The sequence below is a fragment of the Taeniopygia guttata genome, chromosome 2 (genome assembly GCF_048771995.1).
Source record: "Taeniopygia guttata chromosome 2, bTaeGut7.mat, whole genome shotgun sequence".
Taxonomy (NCBI): domain Eukaryota; kingdom Metazoa; phylum Chordata; class Aves; order Passeriformes; family Estrildidae; genus Taeniopygia; species Taeniopygia guttata.
This window is the reverse complement of record NC_133026.1, coordinates 23000614-23015033: the sequence shown is the minus strand read 5'-3', so window position 1 is coordinate 23015033 and position 14420 is coordinate 23000614. Positions and strand designations below refer to the sequence as shown.

The window sequence follows — 14420 nt, the reverse complement described above, 5'->3', positions numbered from 1 at the left end:
TTTATACACATGTTAGAGGATTTAGTGAGCAACTATCTACAGATTTTTCTCTTTCACAGCTTCCTGAAGGATACTGGAATACCTCAAAATTCCAGTCCTTCCTAACTTCCCTCCTACCTCTATATATGCATAAAGTCAACCCACGAAGTTGAGTGAAACACATTTGTGCCTACCTTGTCCAGGAGACAAGCTATAAATATTTGTTTGCTATGGTTGTTGGGTTTTCTAAAATAATCAGATCTATTTCCTTGCAATTTTTGTCCCTTCTAATTTTTCTTTATCCCATTATTTGGGATGTTATGTGATCAGACTTGTTGACATTTTAAGATCTTGTACTGGATTTTAACATCCTCCATATTTCTAACTCTAATTGCCTTGTTTATCTATTAACTTCATGGCCTTGGAGAGCTACTGCTATCTTTCCTTTTGCTATTCATGCATCTTTTTGCTTCACAGAGTCTTGTGAATGGAGACTTTGGGAGAATATATTGTAATAAATACCCCTTCCCTAATGCTACGCTCCTGCTGACTGCAGCTCTAGTCTTCTGCTAGAGCGACTGACTCATAACTTATCCATTTTACTGACTGAAAATCCTACTTGCCAGTCACTTCTCTTCTGCTCAAAATCACAGCCACCTGCCATTCACCAGATCTTCATTTCCCATTACCAAAACTGCAGTCTCTTTCCCCAACTCCTTTCATTTTCCACAATGACTCACACCTCTACTTGCTTGGTAGTCTCATCCCTTTAAATGTTTCCACCCATTCTAATAATTCCTCACCCAAATCCATTGCCATGTCAGTTCTCCTGCTTCCCTATGAATTTTAGTTTCATCTCATTAATCCCCAGCTCTCCACATGGTATGAGGACCTGTTTGGTCCTAATACTTTTCCAGCATTACCTGCTGGTCCCCATTGCATGGCACAAGTCAAATACTTCAGCAGGGAGCTGATATGTTATTGCAGTGTAAGCACCTAACAGAACAAAGTCCCAAGCCACAGTGGAAAAATGTAATCAGTAATGTGCACTTCACAACATTTGCTAAGTGGTTTCAGACCTTTCACAATGAACCATGCTATTCTGTATTAAAACAGTGGTTGAGCAGCCATAACACTACAGTGATGTATATAAAGGGTACATTTGGTTTTATCTTTCTGTTCACATATAAAAGTTTAAAACAGTAATTTGTACCTGCTCAAATAGATATTCAGTAAGAATGATCCAACGGTTCTTTTGTACTATTTTACATGCTCATTTGCAAAAACCTTCTATTGCATATTTTATAAATGAAAAATTGCATTTATTTGGAAGCAACAGAAAGGAGATTCTGTACATGAGAACTGAGATTCTGTACATAAGCTTCTACACAAAAGGTCTTTAGCACAGATGGGCACATTCTAAATATACTTTAGATGGGTGATATGTCACATTAGAACAGACAAGGTTGAAGAGATGTCTGCAGGGACACAGCCCGAGGAAAAAGTAGGGATTAGCTTGTCAATAAGGATGTAAACAGACTGCTCTGAGGCAGCCTAATTTTGACATTAGAGAATCTTAAATGGTTTGTTGGCGAAGAGCTTGTGCAAAAACTGGGGCAGGCTGTTAGCACTGAAATCTATTCATTCCAGTTTTTCAGTAGTTACTGCCTGTCAGGCAAAGACTCTACAACATTACAGGGTTAAAAAACCCAGTTTTACATAAGCATACAACAGTAAACCCAAGTGTAATTCATTAGATCAAGTTGTATCTGATACTGCAAAAAGCAGACTTAGCTAAATGTAGACATCATGTGAATATCAACTACATTTATAGGAGACCATATCTTCAAATAGGTACATGAGCAGTGTGTGCATTTATCTCAGCTCCTAGACCTTCTGTAATAAACTGTTAAAATAGACTCAACATGCAAAAGCAACAGTGTCTTTAAAAACAAACAAGAAGAAAACAAGGCAAGCCTTGATTTTTTTGAATGAAAAGAATCTACTCTTAAAGTATTTTGTGAAACACTTTAGAGAAGCATAATAAGCAAAGCAGCTATATAAGGAAATACTTCTGACCTGGAAGAGTCTGCCAAGTGTTAAATCCCACTGAACAAACACTGGGCTAGTGCATACGGCCAGAAGACAATTAATGTCATGATATAACTCCACCGTGCCCTTGCTGTAATTTGGCAAGTAGCCTCTCTATTCACCTGGCCTTCTCAAGTTCTGCTCTGCTCTTAAAATACCAGAAGTCATATTACACACTATTTCACCGCTGAATAACAATGGTTGAACAAAACTAATATTAGTTGGTTCAGTAATACAGATCATAATCACTAACATGACATCACCTCTTTGTCTTCTGCTACCAAGACTACCAACCTACTAAATAACAGAGTCATAGAATGGTTAGGGCTGTGAGGGACCTTAAATCATAGAATTTCTCCTCCTTGCCCCAAAATTTAGCAACAGAACTAACTAGAGGTATTTCCTCTCTTCCTATTTTACCGGGGGGGGGGGGGGGGGGGGGGGGGGAAGTTTTCAGTCCAAATTAAATGCGAACTATTATTTAATATACTAGCACCAACTTCTGCCATGTTTTCAACCTGTCAGTGAAACATTGCTCATTCCTGAGTACTTACACTCTTCATAGGGACTGTAAAACTGCAAAAACAGAGTATCAGCCTGCATATGGACATGCAGTTGAGTTTTGTATTTTGTTTCTCTAAAGATAACTAAAGAGCATTTTCAAAGATATCCTTTCCAAAAATCATGTCTTACCTGCATTATCAGTTGTGAACATAGGTATTCTTCAATGTTTGCTGTTTGATACACCTTTCCCATAACTATTGTTTTTTCCAAAGGCTCTCATGCTTTCTCCAGTCTCTGGCTGTAATCTTACATTCGGCACAGTAAAAATAGAAGACACTGTAAAAAAGAGTGTCAGTTCAGAAACTTTGATTTCTTTTTTGCAGTAAAAGCAGTAATTTAAAAATAATTAATATATAGGGCAAACATAACACATTAAATACATATACCAACTATTTAAGCACTGCACAAAATCCGAATGGAAAGAAGCTGAAAGCATTATGATGGAAACTGTATGGTGCAAACATTCTTAGCTGCATGCATCTTCAAAAAAACCTGTTTCCAGATAGTGTGTTTATTTGTCCTCTACACCACCATACAATGAATAACTTCCACTTTCAAATTTCTGCTGAGAAAACTTAGAAATGGGAAGGGAAAACCTGCAGCAAGGTTTTTCAATAATTTGATAAAACATATTACATCTTCAGAATCTTGACATCAGTAGAACTAAACTATCTTGACTTTCTTTTTTGAATTACTGAAGACAACTAAGCTTGTTAAAAATATGCCAACAACTCAAAAATCTTTTATGTGAAGCAATCTCCTTTTGCATGTGCTAGAAAAACCTTGATGACTTCCATGTCACACCAGGCAACTAGTTATTAGGAGACATGATTATAATAATCACAGCAGTCAAAATGCAAATGGGTAAGAGCTAACATATTCATAATATGGAAACTAATTTTTACTTAGGATGCCTCAATCTGATGGGGAAAAATCAATGACTTTTAATATCTCCTGAAAACAAACCTCCATACAACAATATCCTCATTAGAGCTGCCACTGCGTGATTCCATAAGGAAATGCTAAAGAACTAATCAGGGCCATAAGAGTTTTCTTTTTTGCACCTACAGTTGGTATACATGTAAGTTTCTGGAACTACTTTTTTCATTTATATGTCTTCAAGAGAGACCTGGTTATTGCTTTAGGCCCAGACCTTCCCACTGTAGTTTGACATCTCAACTTGTATTTCTCATTCTGCTATCCTTGGTAACACACATTGTTCATGGCAGATATTTTATGCAAATAAATTAATACATCCTCTCAAATAAAAAAGTAGAAAAGTGGGAGGAATTATTATTTTTTAATAGAAAATAACCAGTACACATATTTAGTAAAAAGGATTACTCTATGGATTACTGCTCAATTTTCAAGATTAATGAAAGCTATGCTGCATCATAAATTGAATTTTATTCCTAGACAAGGTGTTTTTAGCAGAACTGGATTACTCTTACCTTTTTAATGCACTATTTTCAAAAACTGAAAGTGCTACCTTTTAGACAGAGCTTATCTGGAAAATGAACTTCCAACCCAACTGAAATTATGCCTTGACTTGAAACAAAACTAAGAAAAAAAGCAAAATTATGCTTCTCACATAAACTAACTTCACACGTGTTTTTAAAATAAACCCCATAAAAAAAAATGTACTGTAAAGTATTATAAAGAATACAAATACGTAGCACTAATGGTCAAAACCAGAATAGGAAGTCAAACACTTCATTTTTATTTTTTCAGTGTAGGTAGAGTCACCGTACTTTTCTGAAATATTGTGATTCCAAGGAAGCAATTTTCTGATGGAAAATAATTTTACTGATTCATCCCATTTGCTTTTCTACCCATATATGAGTCTTTCCTTCATTTTAAGTGCTAAATTTCCAAATTTACAATTCAGCATTAGAACCAAATTGGACAAAATATATTCCATGATGAATACTTCTCACTACAGAGATTTGCAAAATCACTGGTGGTGTCCAAATTAGAAAGCAGTCATTTTGTTTCTACATAAAGACTCAATATATTTATAATTATATTTAATTAACTATCAATAGTATTTCTTGATGTAAAACAGAGAAATATAATCACAAAAACTGGTAATTTCACTACACAGTAAACATTATCCCAACTCTCCAAAGTATATTACTTCTTTGTTTTGTAAATATGTTTACAACTATATCCAAGTCATACTAAATAGAAATGATTGTAGTATTTGATACTGGGATTGTCCTTTCTTGCATATGGATTTATGCTTCATAATGATTATCTACTAGACACAGAAATAGTCTTTCTGCAACTCAAAATTTTACTGGAGGCATTTAGAAGAACCTTGCTTTAAAATATAATGATTTTTCATCTTTATTCTCCCCCCTTCAAAAGGTTTCACTGCTCCTGATGTTTAACGTTATGCAAAGACGTGTTTCTGCCAATGAATATCGCCTTATGGTTATGCTTCTGCAAATAACCTGCTGTGAGCTGATAAAAGGATTAATGCAGCCAAAATTCTTAATCTGTGAAATTACAAATTAAATTCTCATATTAAAAATACCACCCTGAGGTATTTTTTGTGGTTTTAATTCCCCTCTGGTGTTCTGCATACATTGTGCTTGTTAATGACTACGACAAGACTGTCTCTGTTGGCAGCCTGCTGCAGAGTGATAATGTGTAGGCATTTACTTCACTGATAGAGCTGGATTTAACCACTGACTGATAAACTAAGTGGCAAGTGAGTAATAAGTCCATATTAACAGAAAAGTGCTACTGCAGAATTCAGAATTCAAAATCCTGGCTAGACTAAATCACACAGTCATAAGGATTGAGATGTCACCACTGCATAGTGATTTTTGTTTTTCATTTGGTGGAAATTGGATAAATGAACTGGCATTCTTGGTGTTTCATTAGTCCTGAAGAAAAGAATCTGCATCAGTTTCTGCAAAGTCAGACTTTGAACAGCAGCTGCCTTAACTTACATTGAACATTTAAATTTTCTGTTTATCAAGTACCACAGTCAGCAAACTGAGTGGTGGGTCACCATGGCAGAGGAGGAAACTGGGAATCTTTCTGCAGAGCCAGAACACAGTCTGTGATCGTGATGGACAGAAATTATTGGTGATATTTTGGTTTTAATTTTCATATTCTACAAATGGGAGAGTGCTATTCAAAGCAGAGCTGGGAGTAGGGTACTTGGACAGCCAAGGTACAGAACCAGCTCAAAATGTGAGTACTACAGCTGTTGATGATGGAAAAGATAAAAAGTTTTGTACTGACACTAGTGTAAACAGATTCTATTGTGGATAAATATTCAAAAAGAGAGCTTAGTTTTTCGAAGCAAACTTTTAAGTCAGCCATAGTTACAGACACATGTTCCATTGTTGCACCTATGAACTTTCTGCCTTGAGGGACTGGATATAGATCTTTTGCTAATGGATGCATGTTTGAAAACAGAAAAGAACATACAATGCTGTAATGCAAGCATGTGTCTCTTCACCATATTGAGTTAAAGCAAAATGCTGACTGTTATTCCCTTGTGAAACCTTTTTATAATAACAGGACCTTCTCTGAATAAAAAATATCATTCATTACATTTTTCCCCAGAATAAATAGCTGTGTGCTTTTAACACTGAAAAACCATACGCAGACACACAATATAAATGATTTTAAATTACTAGAAAGATAATTGACAGCATACACAATGATAGGAACATTTCTACCAAGTCAACTGGAATGCATTCTGTTTAATAAAGGATGCAAAAGGATGTATGAAAATAGCGAAAGCATTCTTAGTTAAGAGTATCATCTGCCATTCTCTTCATACACAGTCTAATTCAGCAAATTAACTGATTGCCTACTTTGGGTAACCCAGACTTCTAAATGCTGAGTCCTTTGTTAAAGGTTACTGTTATAACACAGAGATTCTGCGAATCAAACACAGCTGGATTTTTATCCTGTGTGCTGCAGCTAGTTAAGAAGTACTGTATGTTATAAGTGAAAAGCACTAAATATGTAAATTGCATTTTTCCTTTTGCTTTATGACAATTCAGAGAATTCTACTGGCTCCACACATAATCAAATACAAAGATAGGCTCCAGACTGCAGAGCAGAGATAGCAAAAAAAAAAAGATAAAAAAAGAAAAAAAGAATCCATTTTTTCCTGTGTCAAGCTAACTATGTAATTTCAATCTACAGAATTGCAGTCACGTATTTTGTGTGTGGCTGTGTGTGTCCATGAGGCTGTCTGTATGTGGTGGTTAGCATACACACATGCATGTGTCTGAACTAGAATCTCTGTTTCTAATCCATTTGGAGGTGGCTATACTCACTATCAGTTAACTCCCATAGCCGTGGGGGCAGATCACTGAAGTACTCATGGCTCAGAGCTGCCTGCGCTGACAATCTGTTCTTTGGGAAACACTGGAGTAGTTTGGAGGCGAGATCTTCTGCATGGTTCACACAGCTCAGCCTGAAACACAAACAAGAAGGTTTTTCTGCAAAACAGTATCATTATTCTGTTTACTAATTCCATCTCCAGTCAGTACAGTTAAAACACCAAGTCTTAATAGCCAGAAGTGCTACCAGGAAAAGTGTTCCTTAGGTTAGGGAGTTGATCAATTATTTCTGTATTGACAGTTCAAAATTCATACAAATTTTACAACTACAGAGCATATAATACCCCATATCACATATGCCCTGCCTAGTATGCTAAAACATCATGAGCAACAGCATCTTGAAAGCAACTGTTTTGACTCATCCATTTACATTTTATTGAGCATACTGAAAAACTGAAAATTTACAGTGCTCGAAACAAATGCTTATTACTATCTGAACGCATTAAATCCAAGCTTACAATAACAGCAACATTAACTTCACAACTTTGAGAAGTATCAAATTTTAAATTCTAGTGATACTTAACACGCAACGCGTTCATCATGTTTCACAAAGACATTTGTCTTTCAGGAAGTACTGACTCCTTACTTGTTCATGAATTCACACGGCAGGGAATTGACTCCTCATTAAGTGTTAATGCAATGCAACCATTAAATTTAAGTGAGTTTTCTTTTCTAAGCTTCCTATGGAAACTGAGAAAACTTACTGTTTCACTGGAAGTTAAATCCTTGGGAATATTATAAGAAAATATAATCTAAAAAGTAGTAGACCTGGAGACAGTAAAATGGTAATCAGCAAGTTGTGGCCTGGGTCTAGTAAGCTACAGCTGCTTCCTACATTTCCAAAGCCACCAAGCTTTCTGTAATATGCAGCCAAAAAAATACATGCTGAATCTTGTTGACATCATGTTGCTATTATTATTAAGAAACTTCATAAATTCAACCATACCTTTGCTCAGTAAAGATGTCTCACTGGGTAAACGCCAAATTCTACAAAAAGTTTTTTCAATGCACTGGTTTCCCAAAACCAGTAGATAGTAGACTGCAGTCCAAAATAACTCAGCATTTAAAAAAGTTTATGTTAGCCTCTAAAATCAATAATCCTACAGGATGTTTCTTGCAAATATTCGTTTTTTTCAGCTCAAGATGACTTTCCAGAAAAAAATTCAAGAAGATGGATTAAACAGCATTACTCTTTTATTGGGCTGACATGGCATGATTGATATGAAGCAGTAGAGCCATAGCTGAAAACTGCCTCTTCAACAAAGAACAAACAAATCTGAAAACACTAAATAAATAAAAAAAGGTTACTACAGTGAGAAATTTAAGTTACAAATGTCATAGACACAACTTTTTCTCCATGTCCATACCATTGTCAGTGTGAAAAAACCCCTAATTTTAGATAATAATTTTAAGTTAAAAAAAAAAAGTTAAAAGCATCTATCCTAAATTATGTACTTGCATATGCATGATATGCTGATATTTGCAATCATTCAGAAAGTATGCCACTGGCTGTCTTTTTAATTTCTAGCAACTGTATGCTAGATGGAAAGATGCCTATCTGATCTCTTCCTGAGAACTGGCAGGATATATGTCCAGAAAGTACCCAGGGATGAATTGCTTAGGAGTGCTGACTACTTTAAGGCATTGTATCTCATCACTCATAATCTTATTGAAATCTAATCTTATTAGATTCCAAAATGGCTATTTCAGGTTAAACAGAGGCTGAACTCCAGTTTTCCTGATGGGCAATTTTTTTTCTGTTTTCATTTTCAGTTTATGACAAAAGAAAAACACCTTGACTCATTGTTTATAAATCACACCATAAATTAGAATAATTCTAGACTATTTAAAATATCAGACTGTTGAAAATGTTCAGTAAACTGTTGTAACAATTACAGATAATTTAATGACAGAACACAGCAAAATACCAACACAAAAGGTTATTATTAACAAAGAAAAGGAAAAGGAGGGGCAAATATTCAAGAAGAATTGGCATCAATTCTTCTACACATCCAAAATTTCTATGGAATGGTGATTATATTGAGTCTGTGATACCTGAGTCCTAATGCCCCCTGCATCAACAAATTGTTCAGAGATTCTGTCAAACCATTTCACCAATGTCATTTTCCCCCACAGAGGTAGCTGCAAGATTTTTGGAACTATAGTAAACCTGCTCTGTCTTGAATGGGAACTACTGTTAATTCAGAAAAGTGCAGTCACTTAAGTAGTGAAATATTACCCTCCAATATACAAATTACACCATTCCTTAGCTGATCCATACATATCGTGGAGATACTAATTAGGTAAGGAAAAGCAAAGCCAAAGAAAATAACATTCAAACATCAACAAATTCTGACATGCAGGTGAAAATTTTGGATGCCATCTGTAGTTCCTCGAACAGAGTGATGCTGATATTTTGACTGCATTAATGGTCATCAGTGTACCTGGCATATTTTTGCAAGATATTCAGAAAAACTAATATAAATTGAAAGGGTTTTGAATAGAACAGTTTAGAAAACCAGTCACCTTCCCAGTTTAGACAAAAAAAGATATGTATTTACTGAAATCAGTTGAGAAACCAAAGATAAACATCAAATAATCAGCAGATTATACATTAATAGAATATAAGTATAACAAAAATATCTAGGACTGCAAAATAATCACATCAATTAATTAAATAATTATATATCAGTCATAATTAGAACTAGTTTTATAATTAATAAATAGAAAAAAGACTAAATCCATAGCACAGTCTGCAAAAAAAAGTTCAATCTGCTATAATTATTAGATCTATCTTTCCTGATCACATTCCAAGTAGTGCTGGGGGCGTGGGATTGGTGTTAGTTGTTTGTCAGTGCTTTGAAGATTCCAGTTGCTACATTATTAGCATTATGTTTCCAAGCATTTATAGATTTCAAACTCAGAAGGGACCATAAGGATCAAGTGTCATCTCTTGTGTAATACAGGCCAAAGATCATCCGAGTAACTCCTGGATCAAATCACCACTTTCCCCTAGCTCAGCTGTATCTTTAAAGTTCTACATTAAAATTCTAGTTTTCTTTATGGAGCTTGGCACAGCAATGAAAAAATTCTTCTCCAAAATTCATGTTTTCTGCAAAGGTCACTTCTGGAAATCAGTGGGCACTGCAAAAAGCACATGCATGTGGGCTCCTAAGGTTGTCAGTATTAAAAACCAATGCCTTAGTGGAATGCATGACTAATTTTGCTGCTTTGTTAAAAGACAAGCTATTCTTTACTTATGAAAAATGTACTGTATTATCATGTATTAAAATTACATCTGCTACATCAGAATTGTTTGGAAAACCCTGTTTAGTGCATAAGCTTAGTGGTCAGAACATTGGAACAATTGCTTTGTTTGTCTCCTTTTTCTTCCTTTTCACCAATATTCTCTTTAAAATATCCTCCTTAAAACATTAACAATTTGTCTGATTTAAGTTCGCAACCTGATTCCTCAATAGAGACAAAGGGTAAATTTTCTGATGGGGCTCAGTAGTTAAATACCTAATACAGAAGTTAACAAAAAGAACAGAAGAAGAAAAAGATTTCATTTTTAAATACACCTCTTTCAGTACGAGACAGGATGGAATTTCATACAATATGGCTTTGTGTCTAAAACATAATAGCATGTTTTGTCTCACAGCAGTTGGGCCATATAGGAACTTGGCATGCATGATATGGCAAGTCTCAATATTCACGCTTCACTTACTGTCACACTAATCACTGAGGAATAGTTACTAGTCATGACAGCATACATACTTTCAGAAAATGTGGTGTACAGCAGAATACAGAGAAACCTTTGGCAATGAGCATTAAATAATATGTAGATATCGTTTTGAGAAATAATGGGAATATTTTTACACACCTACTCTGATGACATTTGTGAAACACATTTATTTTCAATTTAATCCCAAATGCTATTATATACAGCCTTAGCTCAAGAAAAACAAACACCATATGAACCTGTCTAACTTGAAATATATATGAATCTGACTAGACTTGAGCAGTTGTAAATCTCATTGGATTACAAGAATTTGATTTAATTTCAGAAAACAGGCTTAAATGTCTTTCTACTGCAGAGGAAGGTCAGTATTTGGTCAAGCAGAACATGACTAAGATCACTGAAGTTTGGTTTAAGCTCTTAAGAAAAAAAGAGTTTGGGGCATGTGCAGTGAACTTCTGAACTTGGGGTGATTTGCTTTTAAATGCAATGAAGAAGGCAGTTCAAATTCACATTAATAATTAAGACAAATAGGCATTAAAACAAATGGAGATAATATGCTGTCTATATGCTCCTAGCAGCATGAGGTAAATACTTCCCAAAGCAAAAATCATTTACTGTGCACCTTTTCCGTGTGAAGATATGATTCTTGCAGTATATCATTAATTCATTTCTCAACTGGCATTTATAGCATGGCCTAGAGGAGTGAGGCAGCTAATTCCTTTTGGAAATTTCAACTCTTTATTCTAAGTAAGGTCCTGCAACCTGAAGTGCTGAAAGACAAAACCAAAGTCAACCTGAACAATCACACCATGTAGCAAAGCTTAAAGTTGAATGGTATGAAGATAACTAACAAATTGGTGTGACTAGGGCAGCCAGGTGGCAGCCCTCACAGCTCATTTCAGGAGGATGCTCTGGTCCCCTCAGGAACAGGGCTCCTGTACAGTCCCTGTGCTACCTCACCTCCCAAGGCACTGCCACAACGGTTGTATTCCCCATTTTCACCCAAGTCTGCTGGAGGACAGCAGCCTTTTCCTCTCATCCCAGGCTTTAGCCTCACCTGAGTTCCATACAAAACCATACAACACCAGGCATTGCAGTTAATACTTACTTTGCAAATGCAGCTGATACAGAAACGCCCACGTGTGCCTTGCTGGTTTATACCTCTGAATCTACACGTGATCCTAGTAGCAGCAGCTGTGTGAAACACCAATCAGAGCAGAGCCTACCCGAGCAGCAATTCCACTTTACGAGCCCCAGCAGCCTTTTCTGTTGTTCCCACCATGCAGAGAACACCTACCGTCTTCAAAGAGCCGCCGTGCCAGCTCCAGCCGCTTCCCTAACGGGCCTGGTGTGCCTCCACGGAGCTTCTGTAGGCTTATTTAGCCATCAAGAAACCACCACAACAAGTGAATGCAAGTTTTGATGCGAGCCTTTTAGCTTTTGATACAGATGAAGGCATAAAGGAGTACATCAAGATGAGAATATAACAGAGCAAAGATGTTAACATTTTTTCAGTTTTACACAAAGGGTATTGAGGACTAAAACTGATGAACAAAGAAAGACAAAATCATAAGAAGGCTCACTGAAGCAGTTTTACTTGTTGCTGATCAATCACAAAATGCAGAATTTGCTCTACAGTACGACATAGAGGTACCTCAAGCCAAACTATAGTGTGAATAATACAATCAAAAAGAGGCAATGTGACATGCCACTGTTGGGACTATACCCCACACCTGCACGGGGCTGCCAACAGCAGTCCTGGGCTGTGCACATTCCCTAGAAAAGACATGTCTCCAAACACCTGATGGCCCTCTTGCTCTTCCCAAATTGAGATGTTAGCAACAGTTCAGACTCAGAAACACTGAGCTCTCTACACATGCAGGGTGGGAAAATCCAGTCTCCAGACTCCCTTGGCCATCACTTTAATTGTACTCTTCTAGCTCAGCACCTGAATAGAAGCAAGACTGCCACACCAGCACAATGACTCGCTCTTGGATGAGCTAGGCTGGGACAAAGCCTGCACTGGCTATAACATGTATAACATGGCTATACTGCTCCCAGTGTCTGTCTCTGCTCTGTGTTCCTGCAAAACACTGCATGCCACAGTCTTCAGGCCATCGTGATTTCATGTAGGTGTATGATACAATCTCTTCGGAAATTAAAAAATTAGCTTGATCTCCTTTAATTATGTTACCATATTACAGGATGAGAAGTCTTATCCACTGAAGTACTGAAAAGGTGGTCAAAATATTTATTATTACAGCAAAGCCATGACAGCCAATGATAAGTATACACTGATATGGAACAGATGAGAAACACAGTGTCAGTGTTGATTCCTTGGCATAACTGTTAATGTCGATGTAGCAGAGGTCAGAGCCCCATTTGGAAAGCTGTGGAGGAAAGTTCATTCAGTGCATTCCAGGAAGGGAATGATAACCCTGGCCTGTCTGAACGAATTCTCATTTGACACTTGCCCAGATGGCATGAGTCAGAAAGCAATCAAGATGAACAGCATTTCATGAAAAAAGGTGAAAGTAACAAACAAAGGTTCTAACAATATAGACAAATAGGTTTTTTATTTTAATTAATGTAGATTTAGCCCGAGGTATATAGACAACTAGGTTTTTTATTTTAATTAATATAGATTTAGCCCTAAGTATATAATGGCATATACTTGGTAAATTTTTAAAACAATCTACTGACCCAGTAGATAAACCAAAATTACAGTTGTAGCCCTGAACTCAGAACAATGAATTAAGAAGCTTAAACTGGTCATGAGTCAGATTAGGCTTCAGAGACTCAGTTTGGTCACACCTAAACTAGACAATGAAGTGATTCAACCTCTCAAGGCAATTCACTTTTGACAATAGCCATTATGCTCAATTACAACTTGATTATTTGTATGTGTCATCACCAAATGCAACTCGAGACAAAAACTTAGATATGAGTCTATTTCTCCTTGACTCTTTTGCACTAGATTTGACGTGTTTTAGTGTCTGTTTCAGATATATTACTGTATTTCTTCAACACAATGATGCTTGTGATTTCTAGCTTGGAAGCTCTGCTCCATAGAGGAAGCAGAACATTACAGAATACAGCACTTTTAAAAACAGAATTTTGTTGATTTGCTATTTAAAGGCTAAGCTGAAGGAGAACCAGCCAATGTACAACAGACCTAAAAGTATTCTGAGTTCTGTGAGAGCTACCCAGGCTAGCTCTTGCTCTGATGCCTCAGATTAAATATGCTGAGCTACAAAACCTTCCAAAGAAACAACAGCACCAACTATTGAGAGCTTTGGGCAGGAAGATTGCTTATACTGTTAATTGAAAACATTGCAGACATTTTTCCTACTTGTTTCTTCCAATTCTGATGCAGAGTAAGGTTACATTTGATGCTCATCATCTCTTTGCCAGAATAACATATGCTGAAGCATCAAATGAAGCAAGAAGCATGGAGTCTATATGGAAGACATTAAAGTGAAGAAGAGTTTATTTAAACAGCAAACATACAATATATGTGCAGTGATAACATAGCTATTGAGAATGTGGGATTCTGCAATATGATCACATAACTTCCTTAATTCCTAGGAATTCTGAGACTGTATAACCTAGGCAGCATGACTACTGGGTACAGTGTTTTGCTACTTTTAAAATCAGATCTAAGTAAT

The 14420-nt window shown here is 36.3% G+C and overlaps 1 protein-coding gene across 9 annotated transcripts in view; it reads right to left on the bottom strand.

The window, feature by feature from the left end:
- The window catches only part of CDK14 (cyclin dependent kinase 14), a 399376-nt gene that overhangs the window by 147723 nt on the left and 237233 nt on the right, over nt 1-14420 (bottom strand). For all 9 annotated transcript variants that reach the window (XR_012054498.1, XM_072925517.1, XM_041714407.2 and 6 more), the window contains 2 exons: nt 6945-7084; nt 2764-2910 (listed from right to left, as the gene is read on the bottom strand). Coding sequence is in view for 8 of the 9 variants with exons in the window: in XM_072925517.1 (XP_072781618.1) it covers nt 2795-2910; nt 6945-7084 (256 nt within the window). In the remaining variant the exon portion in view is untranslated. The remainder of the gene's footprint in view (nt 1-2763; nt 2911-6944; nt 7085-14420) is intronic.